The 15,454-nt window shown below is 39.9% G+C and overlaps 1 protein-coding gene across 3 annotated transcripts in view; it reads right to left on the bottom strand.

Moving 5' to 3' along the window:
• Positions 1 to 15,454, bottom strand: part of FBXO34 (F-box protein 34) — a 134,301-nt gene that overhangs the window by 72,006 nt on the left and 46,841 nt on the right. Inside the window, exon 1 of one of the 3 annotated variants that reach the window (XM_045069747.1) lies at positions 11,533 to 11,681. The exons of 1 other annotated variant lie outside the window; for it this stretch is intronic. In XM_045069747.1, coding sequence (XP_044925682.1) covers positions 11,533 to 11,681 — 149 coding nt within the window. Of the gene's footprint in view, positions 1 to 11,058; positions 11,386 to 11,532; positions 11,682 to 15,454 lie in introns of those variants that run through there. One more of the 3 variants, XM_004738829.3, reaches the window with a different exon arrangement.

The following is a 15,454-nucleotide window of genomic DNA, read 5'->3' as shown; positions in this document are numbered from 1 at the left end:
TTAAAAACATAAAATCATAATATTTAAGTAGTACAACAAATGAGCTGGCAAGCAGATTTTAATCTTCAAAATTAATTATATCTTTTAAAGAAGCAGGCTGCCCTTGTTTTTAATGTTCCTTAAAAGAGGGGAAATCCATGAGATATTCATAAAGCAACAATTCTTAAAAGCTTTATAACTCCTCATTCTCTCCTAAAAGAGGATAATAAAAATTTAAGCAGGATAGACAAGGTAGATTCACAAAAAAAGATAACAACTACAGTTAAGAATCACGTAATTTTTTTTTGTAATATACCCAAGGATATTTTGGGTTACTTAGAAGATCTGTAATGCAAAAGCTAAGCCCCTAGATCAAATAAAGAAGGGGGGAAATAATTCATTTTTTCAATTCAGAAATATAACAGTTACTAATAACATAGCTTAAGTTTTCATTTAAATTTCAAGACCATCAATTTTTTTTAGAAAATTAGTAGCTCTAAAATGTTTTAAGTGTAATTTTTAAAGGTAAAAATATTTTATACTACAGTCTTACAAATATATGCAACTTATATGTAAAGTTATATTTTGAGGAAAACATATCCTCCTGCTAATTTAAAAAAAATGTGAACTTTCTAGAAGTTAATATATCTTAATAAATAAATATCCAAACAAAAACAATTTTACTTAATATTTGCCAAAAAGACAGGAAAACCTACAAGGTGTTAAATAAGACAAAAGAATATATTCTTAAAAAGACTCCTATTTGCCATGGACACCTGGGTGGCTCAGTTGGTTAAGCATCTGCCAAGAGCTCAGGTCCTGATCCCAGGCTCCTTGTTCAATGGGGAGCCTGCTTCTTCCGCTGCCTGTACTCCCTCTCTGACAAATAAATAAAATCTTAAGGAAAAAAAAAAAAAAAGACAAGACAAGACCATTTTTTGGCTATTTGCCAAAGAGTATATAAAAGATTCGTAAAAGAAGCTAAAGAAAAAGTGACAGAAGTTAACTAATGTGCTTAACATAATGCCTGGCATCTTAAACATACTGCCCTTTTCTTAGTAAATGAATAGTAAACAAATAGGTCTTGCAATGCCACAAGTTAAAAATGTTGGTTTATAGCTATTTTACCAAGATAACCATATAACATGTTAAATATAACACAGGCAAAATATCAAATGAAAGACAGGATTCATAAAACATAAAGCTACATATGATCTTCAGAATTATTTTCAGGATCCATTTTAGTCATTCTTTTTGTAGTATTCCAAATGAGCTAAAGCATTGTAATGAATGGTAGGGCTCTTCAACCAGAAGACTGCCTGAACTAGAGAAACCTATCTCCTAGGGCTAAAGTGACTACTGTGCAGAAAGTACCACAAACCTCCAGAGAATAATCCTGATGACTGAACTTGAAATAAAATCTCTTGGCCTACTTAGGAAACAAGTTTGCCACTCTTGGTTCCTGGACAATAGAGCAAATGTGTCCTTTCAAACTTCCTTATTAAACTCAAAATTTCATCTCCAGAAACTCCAGCTAATCAATAATTCCTTACTGTAGCTCCAAGAGTGATCTTAGAGCTTCAAGTAGACTACTTTATAACCAAAATTAATTAATTAACTAATTTTTAAAAACCAAATGAGTACTTCAATACACAAACTCCTACAACTGAATTTGCTAGAAGGTGTCCAAGTTAACCAGCAGAGTAGAAAACAAAACAGAATTTCAAAAAATTTAAAGCTACAAATTTAAATCCCCCTTAAAGATGAGAGGAAATGCAGCACCTGGTTGGCTCAGTCAGAGGAACATGTGACTCTTGATCTCAGGATTGTGAGTTTGAGCCCTGCACTGGGTGTAGATATAAATAAACGGGCGGTGGGGGGATGAGGGGGAAAAGCTAAGCCTTTAACTATGTGTCTACAATTTGAAGACATAAGATCTGAAGCTTAGTATTTAGTAAGGGAGATAAGACAAATAATACTCATGAAACAAAAGCAAGAAATGCCAGTACATGATGAAGAGCTAAGTAAGGTGCGCCTGAGCACTCATTACACACAGCAGAGTTCCGGACAGACTGCAGAGGGACTGGACAGTCCACGGTTTTATGGAAACAGGCTCCTCATAATGGATGAGGACATCTGCAGAAATGGGAAGAGAAGGCACAGCTCAGGAAACTACCTAACTGAACCCCAGGTTTGTTGCAGGCACTCCTAGAAACATGTGAAGAAGAAAGATGGGATGAATCACCTTATGAAAAGTCTCAAAAGCTACCTTTAAATGTGATGCAGAAAGTAAAATTCCAGTGGGATTTTTGTTCAATTAACCCAACAAGTGTACAAAAAGACTGAAGAGAGTAAATAATGAATTTACGAAAACTACAGAGACTATTATAGAAATCTAAACCTAGAATGATCACTGGTCTAAATCTGTGCTATCCAGTACAGAAGCCACTAGAGACATTTGGTTTTTGAGCATCTGAAATATCACCTGCCTTAACTGAGATGATATTTACATGTAGTATGAACATCAAATTTCAGACTTTGCATGAAAAAAAGAATGCAAACTATCTCAGTAATTTTTTATAATTAACTACCTGTTGAAATCATGTTGTATGAGATATATTATGTTAAACAGCATTATTAAAATTCTTTTCAGCTGTTTCTTTTTACCATTTTTAATGTGGTAATCTAGAAAATTTTAAATTACATGTAGCTCACATTATATATCTACTGAACAGCACTGCTCTATGGTTATCTCAACTTTTCTGACCACTCCCATGATTTGAAAAATTTTAACATGCACCCACATAAATGTACATACTTCTAAATTTTACATATATATATATATATATATATATATATATACTACCAAACTTCTGTATTTTACATACAGTATAAAACAAACACAAAAATAAATACTAAAAGGATGAAAAATTAACTGGAGGTTCTAGTACTTTTCTTTTTGCAACCCAGTGGACTATCCCATATGCCCCATTCTGGTAGTTTAGGATGTTAGCAGAGGGACCGATCAAGGGAAAGACAAATCCAACTAAAAGATTCACTAAAGTTTAATTATTTGTTGACTATGGGAGCAAAGGAGAGGGGATGAATTAAGATGACATAATGGATAACTACTATTTGCTACTCAGCATTCAGTAGCCCCTGAATTTTCCTCAGGACAAAAAAGCTAAGCCATCATGTTGTTTAGGTAGCAATGACCCCAACCTCAGCTCCAGGGGTAGGTCCAGGCTGGCTAAACCAGTTACCAAATCTTATCTGGCCTTAGTGGTTGGTTCAGAAATGTCAATTTAACCCAAAGTCAATGAAATGCATAAGACATTTGCTGGGGCTCCTGGGAAGAGAAAGTCTCTTCTTAGCTACACTTCTTAAACTCAAGTGCACAGATCCCCTAAAAGGTTTAGGTTATAGAACTCAGGGTGTCTGTAAACTCAGATAAAGGGATGAAAGGTATCTTCAACTTCACTGAATTTAACTGAAATTTACCATGTCCTTCTTTTGTGAATCCAGTCAACAGACCATAATATCAGTAACACCAGTCACTCTGTCACCAGCAGAAATCACAGCTTCCTTACATTATCATTGGTTGCAGACACCCACAAATAGTGACAATGTTCATCACTACCTGGAAATTATTAGACTCAATAAATCTTACTATTTAACAAAGAAGTACATACTAGCTTTCAGTTTTTAAAAAATAATTTGATAACAGTATTTTAATATAACTGCTCTTTATTAGACCTATGTACTTAATTTAAGTGAAGGCCTTTGGCAGCTATTGACATGTTGTGATTTCTGGCCAATGTTCTAAATGTCAAAATGAAGAAATTCAATGAAGCCTGGGTAAATCATGGGAGTAACTATGACTCTCTCAAGGTAGCCAAATGCCTCACCATCTAATAATTAGTGATGTTCAGGAACAAGAGTCCCACTGTCCCTATCTACTATCCAGTAAAACCACAGCCAAGGGAACATGGAAAGATGACCCTGTTGAACTTGACTCTAGTCTGGCATGGTAAAGTGACATAAGAGGTGCAGAATGAGTGGGAGGCCACTGGTGCCCCATCCCCTCCACAAGGTGGGATGAGGTTGGCCAGCCTTGAGGGCCGCCAATGAAATACTGTTACTCTTAACCATTTGGTTTTTTAATAAAAATAAAACAAAATAAAATAACGTATGAAAGGAGTCCTGTAGGCTTCAGACTGCCAAAAAAGTGGAGGAAGAAACGAATATCAAGACCCCTGCCCCTACAGCTTCTGAAGCACTCCTCCCTCCCCCCCTCTGGATCTAATGGCATGAGACCTAGAGCTTGAGCTGCTGACAAACATGCTGGGACCACAAAGGGACAAACACATCAGAAGCATAGCTCATTAAATAAAGGAAAAAAGAGAAAAATAGATTCTGATCACAAACAAGTATACAAGTGTATCAAGCTTCACCTTTGAACTTTTCAATATTGTGAGCTAGCAAACTTGAGCTGGTTTTCCTGTTATATCCAGAACATGAAAATCTAAATGGTACACTTGATTTCAATAGCTTCTATCTCAGGAAACTAGAACAATATGCATGGTCTTTGCACTGAAACAGCAAAATTATAGAAAACTTGACTTTGTTACATTGAGGGAATGTGGGGAAAATGAGTTTAGATTTCCACAAACTGAGTGTCACTCAGTACTTACCCTAATCCATTCTCACATAGATTTCCTGTTTTACAGAGACTGAACAACTAAAAACTACATTTTCCAGATGCCCTTAAAACAAAGATTTCACATTTGTCCTAAGTGCAGCTAAGCAGACATACCTGCATAAGAAACATAAGGCAAAAAATAAGATGTAATGATAGTTCTGGCCAAGAAAGTTAAACTGTTTTTTTCCAGGAAGTTAAACTTCCACCAAGTATGGTGGCAGAAGCTTTCTGATTCAACAAGGCAGTGTTGGCTTGCAGTGGCTCCCTCAGCAGGAAGTCTGCAGTGTCATTCTGGGGTTTATTCCTAGAAGCTCTATCTAGTCTGTTCATTCAGCCAAAGAATATATCTTTCTCAATAAATCCTATCTACTACAACTACTTAAATAAATACTGTTGCTACAGACTCCTGAACAAGTACAAAGTAAACTGGGATATACAAAAAGCAGCATTCAGAAACCTAACAAGAGTTAACAGCTTATGGATATGGAAGTATCCATGACCTGGAAAGAATTATAATTGAGAAGCCCTAACAGCTAAGGGTCAGATAACAAAGAGCACAATATAGAGCCAAGAAAAAGCTTTCAACAGTTTAAATCTGGAAAAGAAAGAAGTGCCAGCATTGCTGAGAAGCCAGATAGGCAAGTAACCAAGAAAGGAGAGAACTCAAAAAATGAAGAAGTCATCTACACAATTAAATACCAGAGATAACAAACAAGATACGAATTAAATCTTTTTAAAAGATTTTTATTTATTCATTTGAGAAGGAGAGAGCATGAGTGGGAGGAAGGGCAGATGAAGAGGGAGAAGCTGACTCCCCACTGAGCAGGGAGCCCATCGCAGGGCTTGATCCCAGGACTCTGGGATCATGACCTGAGCTGAAGGCAGATACTTAACCAACTGAGCCACCCAGGTGCCCCTAATCTGTTGGGTTTTTTTTTTTTTTTTTTTTAAACATTACTTCCTTCTTCAAAAATTATCATTGGGTATAAAATACTGTTTATACTCACTCCAAAATAGGCCCCAACCACACTTGAGTGCTACTGTTCCTTAATACAGTAACTTCTAACATCAAATCATATGCTCTATTTAAATAAAACACAAGCCAAAACCCAACTCTTCTCTGGATGCTAAAATAAAGGCCCCACTCAAGACCCACACCTTGGAAGCTTTCTCTGGCAATTCCAGCTGCCTCCTCTAAATACATATAACATTTACTTATCCCTTTTCAGAAACTGACACCTAACTAAAACCCAAAATGAATAATAAGCTTAAAGAAAACAGAAACTGTGTTCTTCATTTCTTTATATTCTGAACACCTAGAACAATGCCACCTAACAAAGTAGGACCTTTGAAGAGGTAGTTTCAGAATAAAGTGGTGTAAGTAACACTTGGAAGGTACATGAAGGAACTTTCTCTAGTGACAGTAATGTTTAATACCTTGACAGGGTTATATGTCACAAAGATGAACTCATCCAAGCTAGAGGTATGGTATACGAAAGATCTGTACATTTCACTTAATATAAATTTTACCTTAAAAACAATTAAGAGGGGCGCCTGGGTGGCTCAGTCAATTAAGCATTCGACGCTTGATATAAGCTCAGGTCATATCTAAGGGTCTTGAGATCAGCCCTGTGTGGGTCTTAAGATTCTCACTCGTGGGGCGCTTGGGTGGCTCAGTGGGTTAAAGCCTCTGCCTTCAGCTCAGGTCATGATCCCAGGGTCCTGGGATCGAGTCCCACGTCAGGCTCTCAGTTCAGTGGAACCTGCTTCCCTTCCTCTCTCTCTGCCTGCCTCTCTGCCTACTTGTGATAAATAAATAAAATCTTAAAAAAAAAAAAAAAAGATTCTCACTCATTCTCTGCCTGCACCCTCCGCCCCTGCTCATGCACTCTTAAAGAAAAAAAAAAAAAAAAAAATTGGGGCACCTGGGTGGCTCAGTGGGTTAAGCCTCTGCCTTTGGCCTAGGTCATGATCTCAGGGTCCTGGGATCAAGCACCACATCAGGCTCTCTGCTCAGCAAGGAGCCTGCTTCCCCTTCTCTCTTTGCCTGCCTCTCTGACTACTTGTGGTCTAAATCTTTAAAAAAAAAAAAAAATTCAGTAAACAAATAGTTCAGGATGGGCACACTTAAGTATTTGGGGGTAAAAATACAACTAAACAGAAGATGGACTGATGAAAGGACAGAGGTAGAAAGAGGCAGGGTAGGATGGGTGGATAAGTAAGTACATATGGCAAAATATGAATTATAAATTATAGAATCTATAAATTATAGAATCAACTGTTCAACACATTCTTGCCACTTTTCTGTGATTAAAATTTTTCATAATAAAATGTCAGGGAAGGGTCACCTGGGTGTTCAGTCATTAAGTGTCCACCTTGGGCTCAGGTGATGATCCCAGGGTCCCGGGATCAAGCCCTGCTGAGCAGGGAGCCTGCTTTTCTTCCCTCTGCCACTCTCCCTGCTTGTGTTCTCTCACTTGCTCACTCTAATAAATAAATAAGATCTTTAAAAAAATAAAAATAAAGTGGAAATGAAGGCTGCGAGATGCTCATATATTTTGCAGTTTTGTCAAGGACAGGAATGAAAACAAAAGACAAAGGAACAACCTTAGAGAATAAAGAAAACATATATGCATGCTTCAGAGTGGGAAGTCTGGATTCTATCCTTTCACTCTAGCTCTAATTTTAGACTGCCTACACAGACTAGTTCTGGCCTTGAGTGCTCGTTCTTTACTGAAACAAAGTGCTCACTCACTAAGTTCCGTTCATTTTAGAATAATCAAAATCCGTGGCATCTAGACCCTTTGCCTGTATAACAATCTGTTCCCATTCTTTTCACCTGAGTTTCTAAAAACCTTTTTTTTTTTTTTTAAAGATTTTATTTGACAGAGGGGGAGACACAGCGAGAGAGGGAACACAAGCAGGGGTAATGGGAGAGGGAAAAACAGGCTTCCTGCGGAGCAGGGAGCCCTATGCGGGGCTAGATCCTAGAACCCTGGGATCATGACCTCAGTTGAAGGCAGATGCTTAACAACTGAGCCACCCAGCCACCCCCTAAATACCTCCTTAGACTGACCTTTAGATGAGACCTTTGGCCAACCTAGCATAACGTTAATGGTTCACCTTCTTGGCCCAATTCTGGCTCCTCAAACCCATGGCCCTCCATGGCAAAGGAATATTAAAACAAGGTCAAGAACCCTTGCAGCAAGGACAAAATGGCATGTCACAGTCCCTGGCTAAGTACCTGGTACAGAGGTACTCAAAAAATGTCTGTTAGATGGATGAAACCCACGCCTCATGATAATATTTAATCTCACATATTAATGCTTAGTTTCATATTTGTACCCACATTGTCCTGAGGGTGGGAAATGTATGTGCTAGGATTCTGAAGCTGAATATTTAAAAGGAGAAGATCTGGAGTTTCCTCTGTGGAGAGAGCTAACTAGAAGATGGAGTTGGAAATGACAGGTTGATAAACTCTTTCAGCTAATGTTAAGAGACACCTACATTTTAATCATTAGTACTCTCCTAGATAATACAATACATTCATCAGCTTCAAAATACCATAAACATCACCTAAAGAGAAGTTCAATTATACAAAGACAAAGAATGGCAGGAATTCAATTTCCAGATAACTTAAATGCATTTGGAGTTAATTTGCTCTGTCTTGTTGTTGTTTCCAAAGGACTATAGATTATGCATTTACTGAATTTTGCCTTTGTCACACATGACTTAACAAGGAAGGCATTCATTATACCATAGTAGCATCCCTCAAGTATCTGGTTCTAAACAGCTGCAAATTTTGGAAGGTAACACGAAATCATGTCTCTAACTATTAGTATGTTCTCCCCCAACAAATATTAAAACAAGATTACTAGATTACTAGATTAACCAAACTGTCCAAATTAAACTGAGCATAAATTTAAGTTTAGAAAATAATGTAAAAATTTTGCATAGGAAAAAAGAAATTTTGCACAGGAATTTAAATTAATAGAATTTCCAAAGAACTTGGAAATTTCAAAAAATACAGCACTTTCATTCCTCATATTTGCTTTACCTGTCTGAAAGATGCCATAGACACTAATGAATGATTTAGTCCTTTCAAATGCAGTAACCGAATATGATAATGAAACATTTTAAAATAATAATAAACCCAATTTCAAATAAATTCCCATTTATAAGAAGTAAAAGCTACTTCCTAGACATCCTGCCAAAGATGGAAACAAGCTGTAAAAAAATGTTTCAGAAGAATTATGGCTCGTTAAGTAGTTATAAAACTGTATACATAAGTTGGCTTTTAAAAACCTGTTATTGTTCCTCAGTCACATCAGAATACACTAAAGACATTATTCTCCACCTATTATCTCATTTTCCATTAGGGAAAAAAAAATTCATAACTACTAAACACAATAGAGGGGAAAAAAGCACTGCCAGGGAGTGGTTATTTTATTATCATCATTTATATGTCTTTCAACTCACATTTAGTTGGACTTTCATCCCTTCCCATATACACAAGTACATTTAATTTACACAGAGCCGCATAGCCTGCCCCAGAAAGGTTATTTGGAAAAGACACAAGCAAGTGTCCTTCTGAACCTCCTTCAATTTCATTACATAGTATCTTGCCATGATCCTTTCCTCTTGGAGTAGGCTGACTAAAGCCCTCACTATCAGCAGTTTTGCCTTAACTCTGTAACTATCAGTTATGAGGATCCAAACACTCAAATTTTGTCTTCAGAGCCTTCAAACAACATATTAACATATAATTCCTAATTTCTTAAAAGAAAAAAATAACAACTTTCAGTGGTACACACAATGCTGTCAAATTTCCAAGGTATAGTGAGTGAGGATCAAAATGAGATTTAAAAGAAAGCCTTCGGGGCGCTTGGGTGTCTCAGTCAGTTAAAGCCTCTGCCTTCAGCTCAGATCATGATCTCAGGGTCCTGGGATTAAGCCCCGCATCTTCCTCCTCTCTCTCTGCCTGCCTCTCTGCCTACTTATGATCTCTGTCAAATAAATAAAATCTTAAAAAAAAAAAGAAAGAAAGAAAGCCTTCTTTGGTGAACTTTCAGTCAAATCCAACAGTAATTAATGAGGGTAAATTTTTGCTTTCATTTCCTGTGTCAATGGACACAGCATAACTTCCACCAGCATGCTGGTGCAAAATACATAGAGACAATCTCTTATCGATCACTTTTAAAGAGCAAATGGAGAAGAGGAAGTATTAGCAACGAAAAACTACCACTTCAAGTCAAAGTCAACAAGGAAGGACTGAGGACTCCTACCCAAACTTCCTGCTAACCACCCTAAATTGTAATTATGTTTCAATTTTAAGGCAACTACCTTTCAAACTAGATTCTATTTAAATGATCCTACAGAGAGGAAAAAATTATATTGATATGTTGAAATACCTGAAAAGGGTTAGTAATGGCAAGCGACTCACAGTATTCACAGACAAGGAACTTTAATGAAATTGTTAGTTTCATATTTGAAAGCAATAAACACAAAATTTTAGTTACTTGTCCAGACAAGCCAACCTGGGATATGTTATTGTCATAGCCCAGTGTTAGTAGGAAAGCAAGAAAACGGCTTGTTGAGTTAAAACCATAGGAAACCCTCAATTATCCATGATAGCACAGGACAAACCCAACTTAATCAATTAAATCATCAGGTAATGGCTACTTAAAAATAATACTGGATTAATCAAATCTCCCTCCCGGCTCCTCCGCAACAGAAAAAGTTCATTTAGGATCTGCTCCCCCTTTTCCCAGCCACTCTAACAAAAATGCAAACAAGCAGATACCGGATATAATTCCAAGCTAAAGAGAGAGAGGCGAACTGAATTATCAGCACTCCAACTGGTTCCATTTTTAAAGCAATTCCAATCACAAACCATCAAACTCTAAGTTCAGCTTTCTGAAAGGCAGTTGCACACTCAACCCCCACCCCCCAACCTCCGGACTTAGATTTTTCTATATCAAATGTGTCTTATATTGAACTGTACCAACAATACTTGCTTGAAATGATGTTAAAGAACTTGACAACTATTACAACTATGAAATGTTGGTATCGAACCACTTTTGATTCAAATCCACGGCGATTCCAGGCGTCGACAGAAGACTGAACTTCCTTCTTCTCCCCTCCCGGTCTTCCCCGCCCTTCCGCGCGCCAAGGTCCAAGCCCGGGCCTGCTGTGACATCACAGCCCATCTCTTGGAAACCTCTGACGTCACAGACACGAGGACCCAGAGCACTATGACCTCATGGCTGACTGGGGCCGACCCGCAGTCGACTCGCGCCTGCTCCGAGGCCAGAGAAGCTCCGGAGCCCCCGTCCGGCCCAATCCCGGAGGAAGGTTAAGGGCAGGCGTCAGCTCACCTGCGCCGGGGCGGAACCGACAGGGTGGCTAGCCCAGGCGGGCGCGACCGGGCGACGCGACCCCCACCCAGAGCCCGACTTTCCCACCCGCCACGGGTCACGGAGGTTGAGAGAGCAGGTCCAGCGCCTCCTCACGGCCTATCCGTGATCTCCGGGGCTTCAGCCTGGACCGGGGACCCGGCTGTCGCCCGCCGGCCCGCTCGACCTTCCGTGGCCCGTGGGGGCGTTCAGCGCCCGGCCAGAGCGCTGGCTGAGGCCGGCCCGGGAGAAGGCGCGGGCCGCTCGGCCCCTGCCCCAGACGCGCCCGAGCGCGCCGCGAGCCCGGGACCCGCGGGCGGCGCCCCCGCCCCCACCCGCCCCGCGCCCCGGGAGCGCAGGCAGGCGGGAGGGGGCGGGGAGCGGCCACCGTGGCCGCCGCCGCAGGACCCCGACCGCGCTGCCCTCACGCCACGCCCCACCGCGGCCCCAACCCACCTGCGCTCCTGCCCCGGCCGGGGCCTGGCCCGGGGCTGCACACCCCGATGCGGCGGCGGCAGCTGCAGGCCTGGCTCGCTCCCCACCGCTGAGGCGGACCGAGCGCCCAGCACGGCGCGGCAGAGCCCAACGCTCGCCCCGAAACCCATTTGTTTGGCTAAAACGGCGTGACGTCACGCGCCGGCCCAATCGACGGTTGGCCAGGGGAGGGGCCTCCGTACCGGGGGAGGGTTGCAGCGACTCCTGCCGGGCATTCTGCGGTACTTCGGACGCTGGGGACAGAAAGACTGAGGGACTTAAAAACGGTGAAGTACTGCGGGCCCCCAAGTGGTGGAGAAGAGCGAAAGCTCGGGGACGTGCTGTAGCGAAAGGAATCAAACCCGCTGGCGAGCCAGAAAGGTAGCAATGGCCAGTGTTCAGTCTGCAGCCAGGACCAGTTTATTAGAACTCATGGGTGGATCTGGAGCTACAAATGGTACTAAATGCTATTAGATATCCTCGTAGACTCGGGTTCCAATTTTAGTTCTGCTACCAGCTTGGAAGGCTGGATTTCATCATGGCAGGACTACCGCACATAGATAAACTTTTGAGATTGACAACCTCAAAATGTGGTCTGTAGAAGCTCACGAAATTATAAAGGAATATATAGAATAGGTAATAATAAATTAATTTAGTACTTTCAAATCAGAGTGCCAGTGAGGAAACTTTTTATACCCAGGCTTTAAAATGATCATTGCCTTGGGATGCCTGGGTAGCTCAGTGGATTAAAGCCTCTGCCTTCAGCTCAGGTTATGATCCCAGGGTCCTGGGATTGAGCCCCGCATAGGGCTCTTTGCTCGGCTGCGAGCCTGCTTCCCCCCTCTCTCTCTGCCTGCCTCTCTGCCTACTTGTGATCTCTGTCTGTCAAATAAATAAAATCATTTTTTAAAAAATGATCATTGCCTTCATTGTAAAAACAATTTTAACTGCATAGTAGAACATGAGGACAACAACAAAACACACACACACACACACAAAAAGAACATGAAGACAATAAAGAAAAATTCCTTTCATATAAACATGGCCACTCTCAGCATCTGGTGTATCTTCTCTTAGACTTTTTGTCCTGTGTGTATTTATCTTACAATGTTATCATAAAGTGCACACAATTTGGGGGGTCCTCTTTTTTCACATGTATAAGTGTTTTTCATATTTTATGTAAGCCTCATAAGCATTTTAACAGCTGAATAAAATTAATTGGACATGAAAAATTTACTGAATTCTCTATTCTTGGACATAACTTATTCCCCTCTCTTTGCCATTACAAAGAAATCACAAGACATTCATAAATGTAGATTTTTTAAGATTAATGTCAGAAATGGAATCATTAGGTAAAAGTTTATCCATACATTTATAGTTACTTAAAAAATGACTTTTTAAAGGTTGTACCAAGTTATACTTAAACTAGCGGCTTTGATTTGAGCCAGCCCTTTAAAAAGTAGTTTTGTAAAATATGAAATAAAAAATAAAAAAGTAGTTTCGTCCAATTATAAAACTACTCTGATAAAATACATATGTATAAAATCTTAAATATCAGGACACCTGCATGGCTCAGTGGGTTAAGCCACCGCCGTTGGTTCAGGTCATGATCTCAGGGTCCTGGGATCTAGTACTGCATCAGGCTCCTTGCTTGGCAGGGCGAGTGCTTCTCTCTCTGCCTTTGCCTACCACTCTGCCTGCTTGTGTGCTCTCTCTCTCTCTCTGACAAATAAATAAAAATCTTTAAAAAAAACCTTAAGTATCAAAAAAAATTTTTAAGAGAATAAAGAAAACAAATATTTTCCCATAATCTCACCTCCAAGAAATAATCATTTAATTTCTTCACCTAGGCCTTTATCTGTAAAATAATTTTTTTAAGATTTTTATTTATTTATTTGACAGAGAACACAGGTAGGCAGAGAGACAGGCAGAGAGAGGGGAAGCAGGCTCCTGACCCAGCAAAGAGCCCCACGCAGGACTCAATCCCAAGACCCTGAGATCGTGACCCAAGCCGAAGGCAGAGGCCCAACCCACTGAGCCACCCAGGCATCCCTGTACAAATAATATTTTTAAAAATTGGGAAGGAATCATACTGTACATATTGACATCAAACTTAATGTCTGATTTAATATCCGATCAGTATTAGCTTAATATATCATGATCATTTGAAACTACTCTGTGTTATATTTGACCTGAGCTGAAGGCAGCGGCTTAACCCACTGAGCCACCCAGGCGCCCTCTGTGTTATATTTGATTCAAAGTTCTAAAATGTAAATCCATCCTTTCAGGCTCATCGCAAATACTGTCCTGTTTAAACATTTTGCTTCCTTGGAGGAATCAAAAAAATTGATTTCCTTCAATTTTTGTTAGATCTGTTAGATTCTATTTTTTTTTAATTTTTTATAAACATATATTTTTATCCCCAGGGGTACAGGTCTGTGAATCGCCAGGTTTACACACTTCACAGCACTCTAAGCTGCTAGAGGACAAAGATTATATCCTCATTCCAAAAAAGATCTTGTACTTGATATGGTTTCATGTTTAATGAGTAATTATAATATGTTAATCTGTACTTTTCTCATGATGGTAGATAAGTATGATCACCACTTTATAATAGTATTTACTACAGCTAATTAATACCCAACATTTATTGCATTGACAATGTTTGATCCATACTATTCTGTGTATTACATACATTCTTTTGTTTAATCTGAAAAACACCTCTCTGAGGTTTCATATTACAGATGAGGAGGCCAGGGTTGGAAAACTTAAACCATTTGCCCAGGATTGTAGGTGGCATAGAGCCAAATTTAGTAAAGACTCCAGCATTTTCACCATGTCACTGTACTGTTTGGGGGAATTTCAGATGAGTTAAAAACAATGAAATGACAAAGCATTACAGAGAGATCATCAAACTAAAATGACAATGGTTTGTATGTGGAGAGCACACCTTCATTTTCAAAAGTCCTATTAGAGACTCTGTGGTCTAATTTCTCAAACTGTCTGTGGTTAATAACCAGTTTGCTTTTTTTCTTAATACACTGTGAGCTGTTTTGAAAATATAATAAAACTACTAAAAAATGAAAATTAAAAAAGACAAAATAAAAGCCCAAATTCTTTATTATTAAACTCAGCACATGGAAAATTACTCTGTCAAATTGCCAGTAAAATTTCTAAAACTCTTATTTTCCATTTCTGTTCTTCAAAGTTTTGTTGTTATTGTTGTTTTTTCAGTATGTCCATAACTAGCATGGAGCTCAACATGGGCCTGGAACTCGAAACCCTGAGATCAAGACCTGAGCTGAGATCAAGAGTCAGACATTTAACTGACTGAGCCATCCAGGCACCCATTCTTAATTTCTGTTCTTTTTTTTTTTTTTTAAGATTTTATTTATTTATTTGTTTGACAGACAGGTATGACAAGTAGGCAGAAAGGCAGGCAGAGAGAGGAAGGGAAGCAGGCTCCCGACTGAGCAGATAGCCCGAATGCGGGGCTCGATCCCAGGACCTTGGGATCATGACCTGAGCCAAAGGCAGAGGCTTTAACCCACTGAGCCACCCGGCACCCCCTTAATTTCTGTTCTTATCACAGACTCATCCTAAAGCTGGCCAGTGGGCCACACTTCGTATAGGACTAGTTTGGGGGAAATAAGATTAAGTGAGAGGGCAGTGAAACCATTTTAGGCTAGTTGCTCCCTTGATTCTCTTTCTCCATTTACACAGTGGGAATGATCCCCAAAAACACAGCTACCAGAGCCAGTGCAGTCCATCAGGTGACAGACCCTATGATACACTCTCCTAAGGGAGCTCCCCAAAAAAGGCAACAGTGTGGCACGGTGAGGCCACAGTGAGTGATAAGAAGCTGAAAGAGGAACAAGATGAAGTTGGCCTGAGATGGCAGAGT

Source organism: Mustela putorius, unplaced genomic scaffold (genome assembly GCF_011764305.1).
Source record: "Mustela putorius furo isolate JIRA1106 unplaced genomic scaffold, ASM1176430v1.1 tig00000129_pilon_pilon_pilon, whole genome shotgun sequence".
Taxonomy (NCBI): Eukaryota; Metazoa; Chordata; class Mammalia; order Carnivora; family Mustelidae; genus Mustela; species Mustela putorius.
Note: the sequence above shows the minus strand (reverse complement) of the source record. Positions and strands in the feature narration are given on the sequence as shown.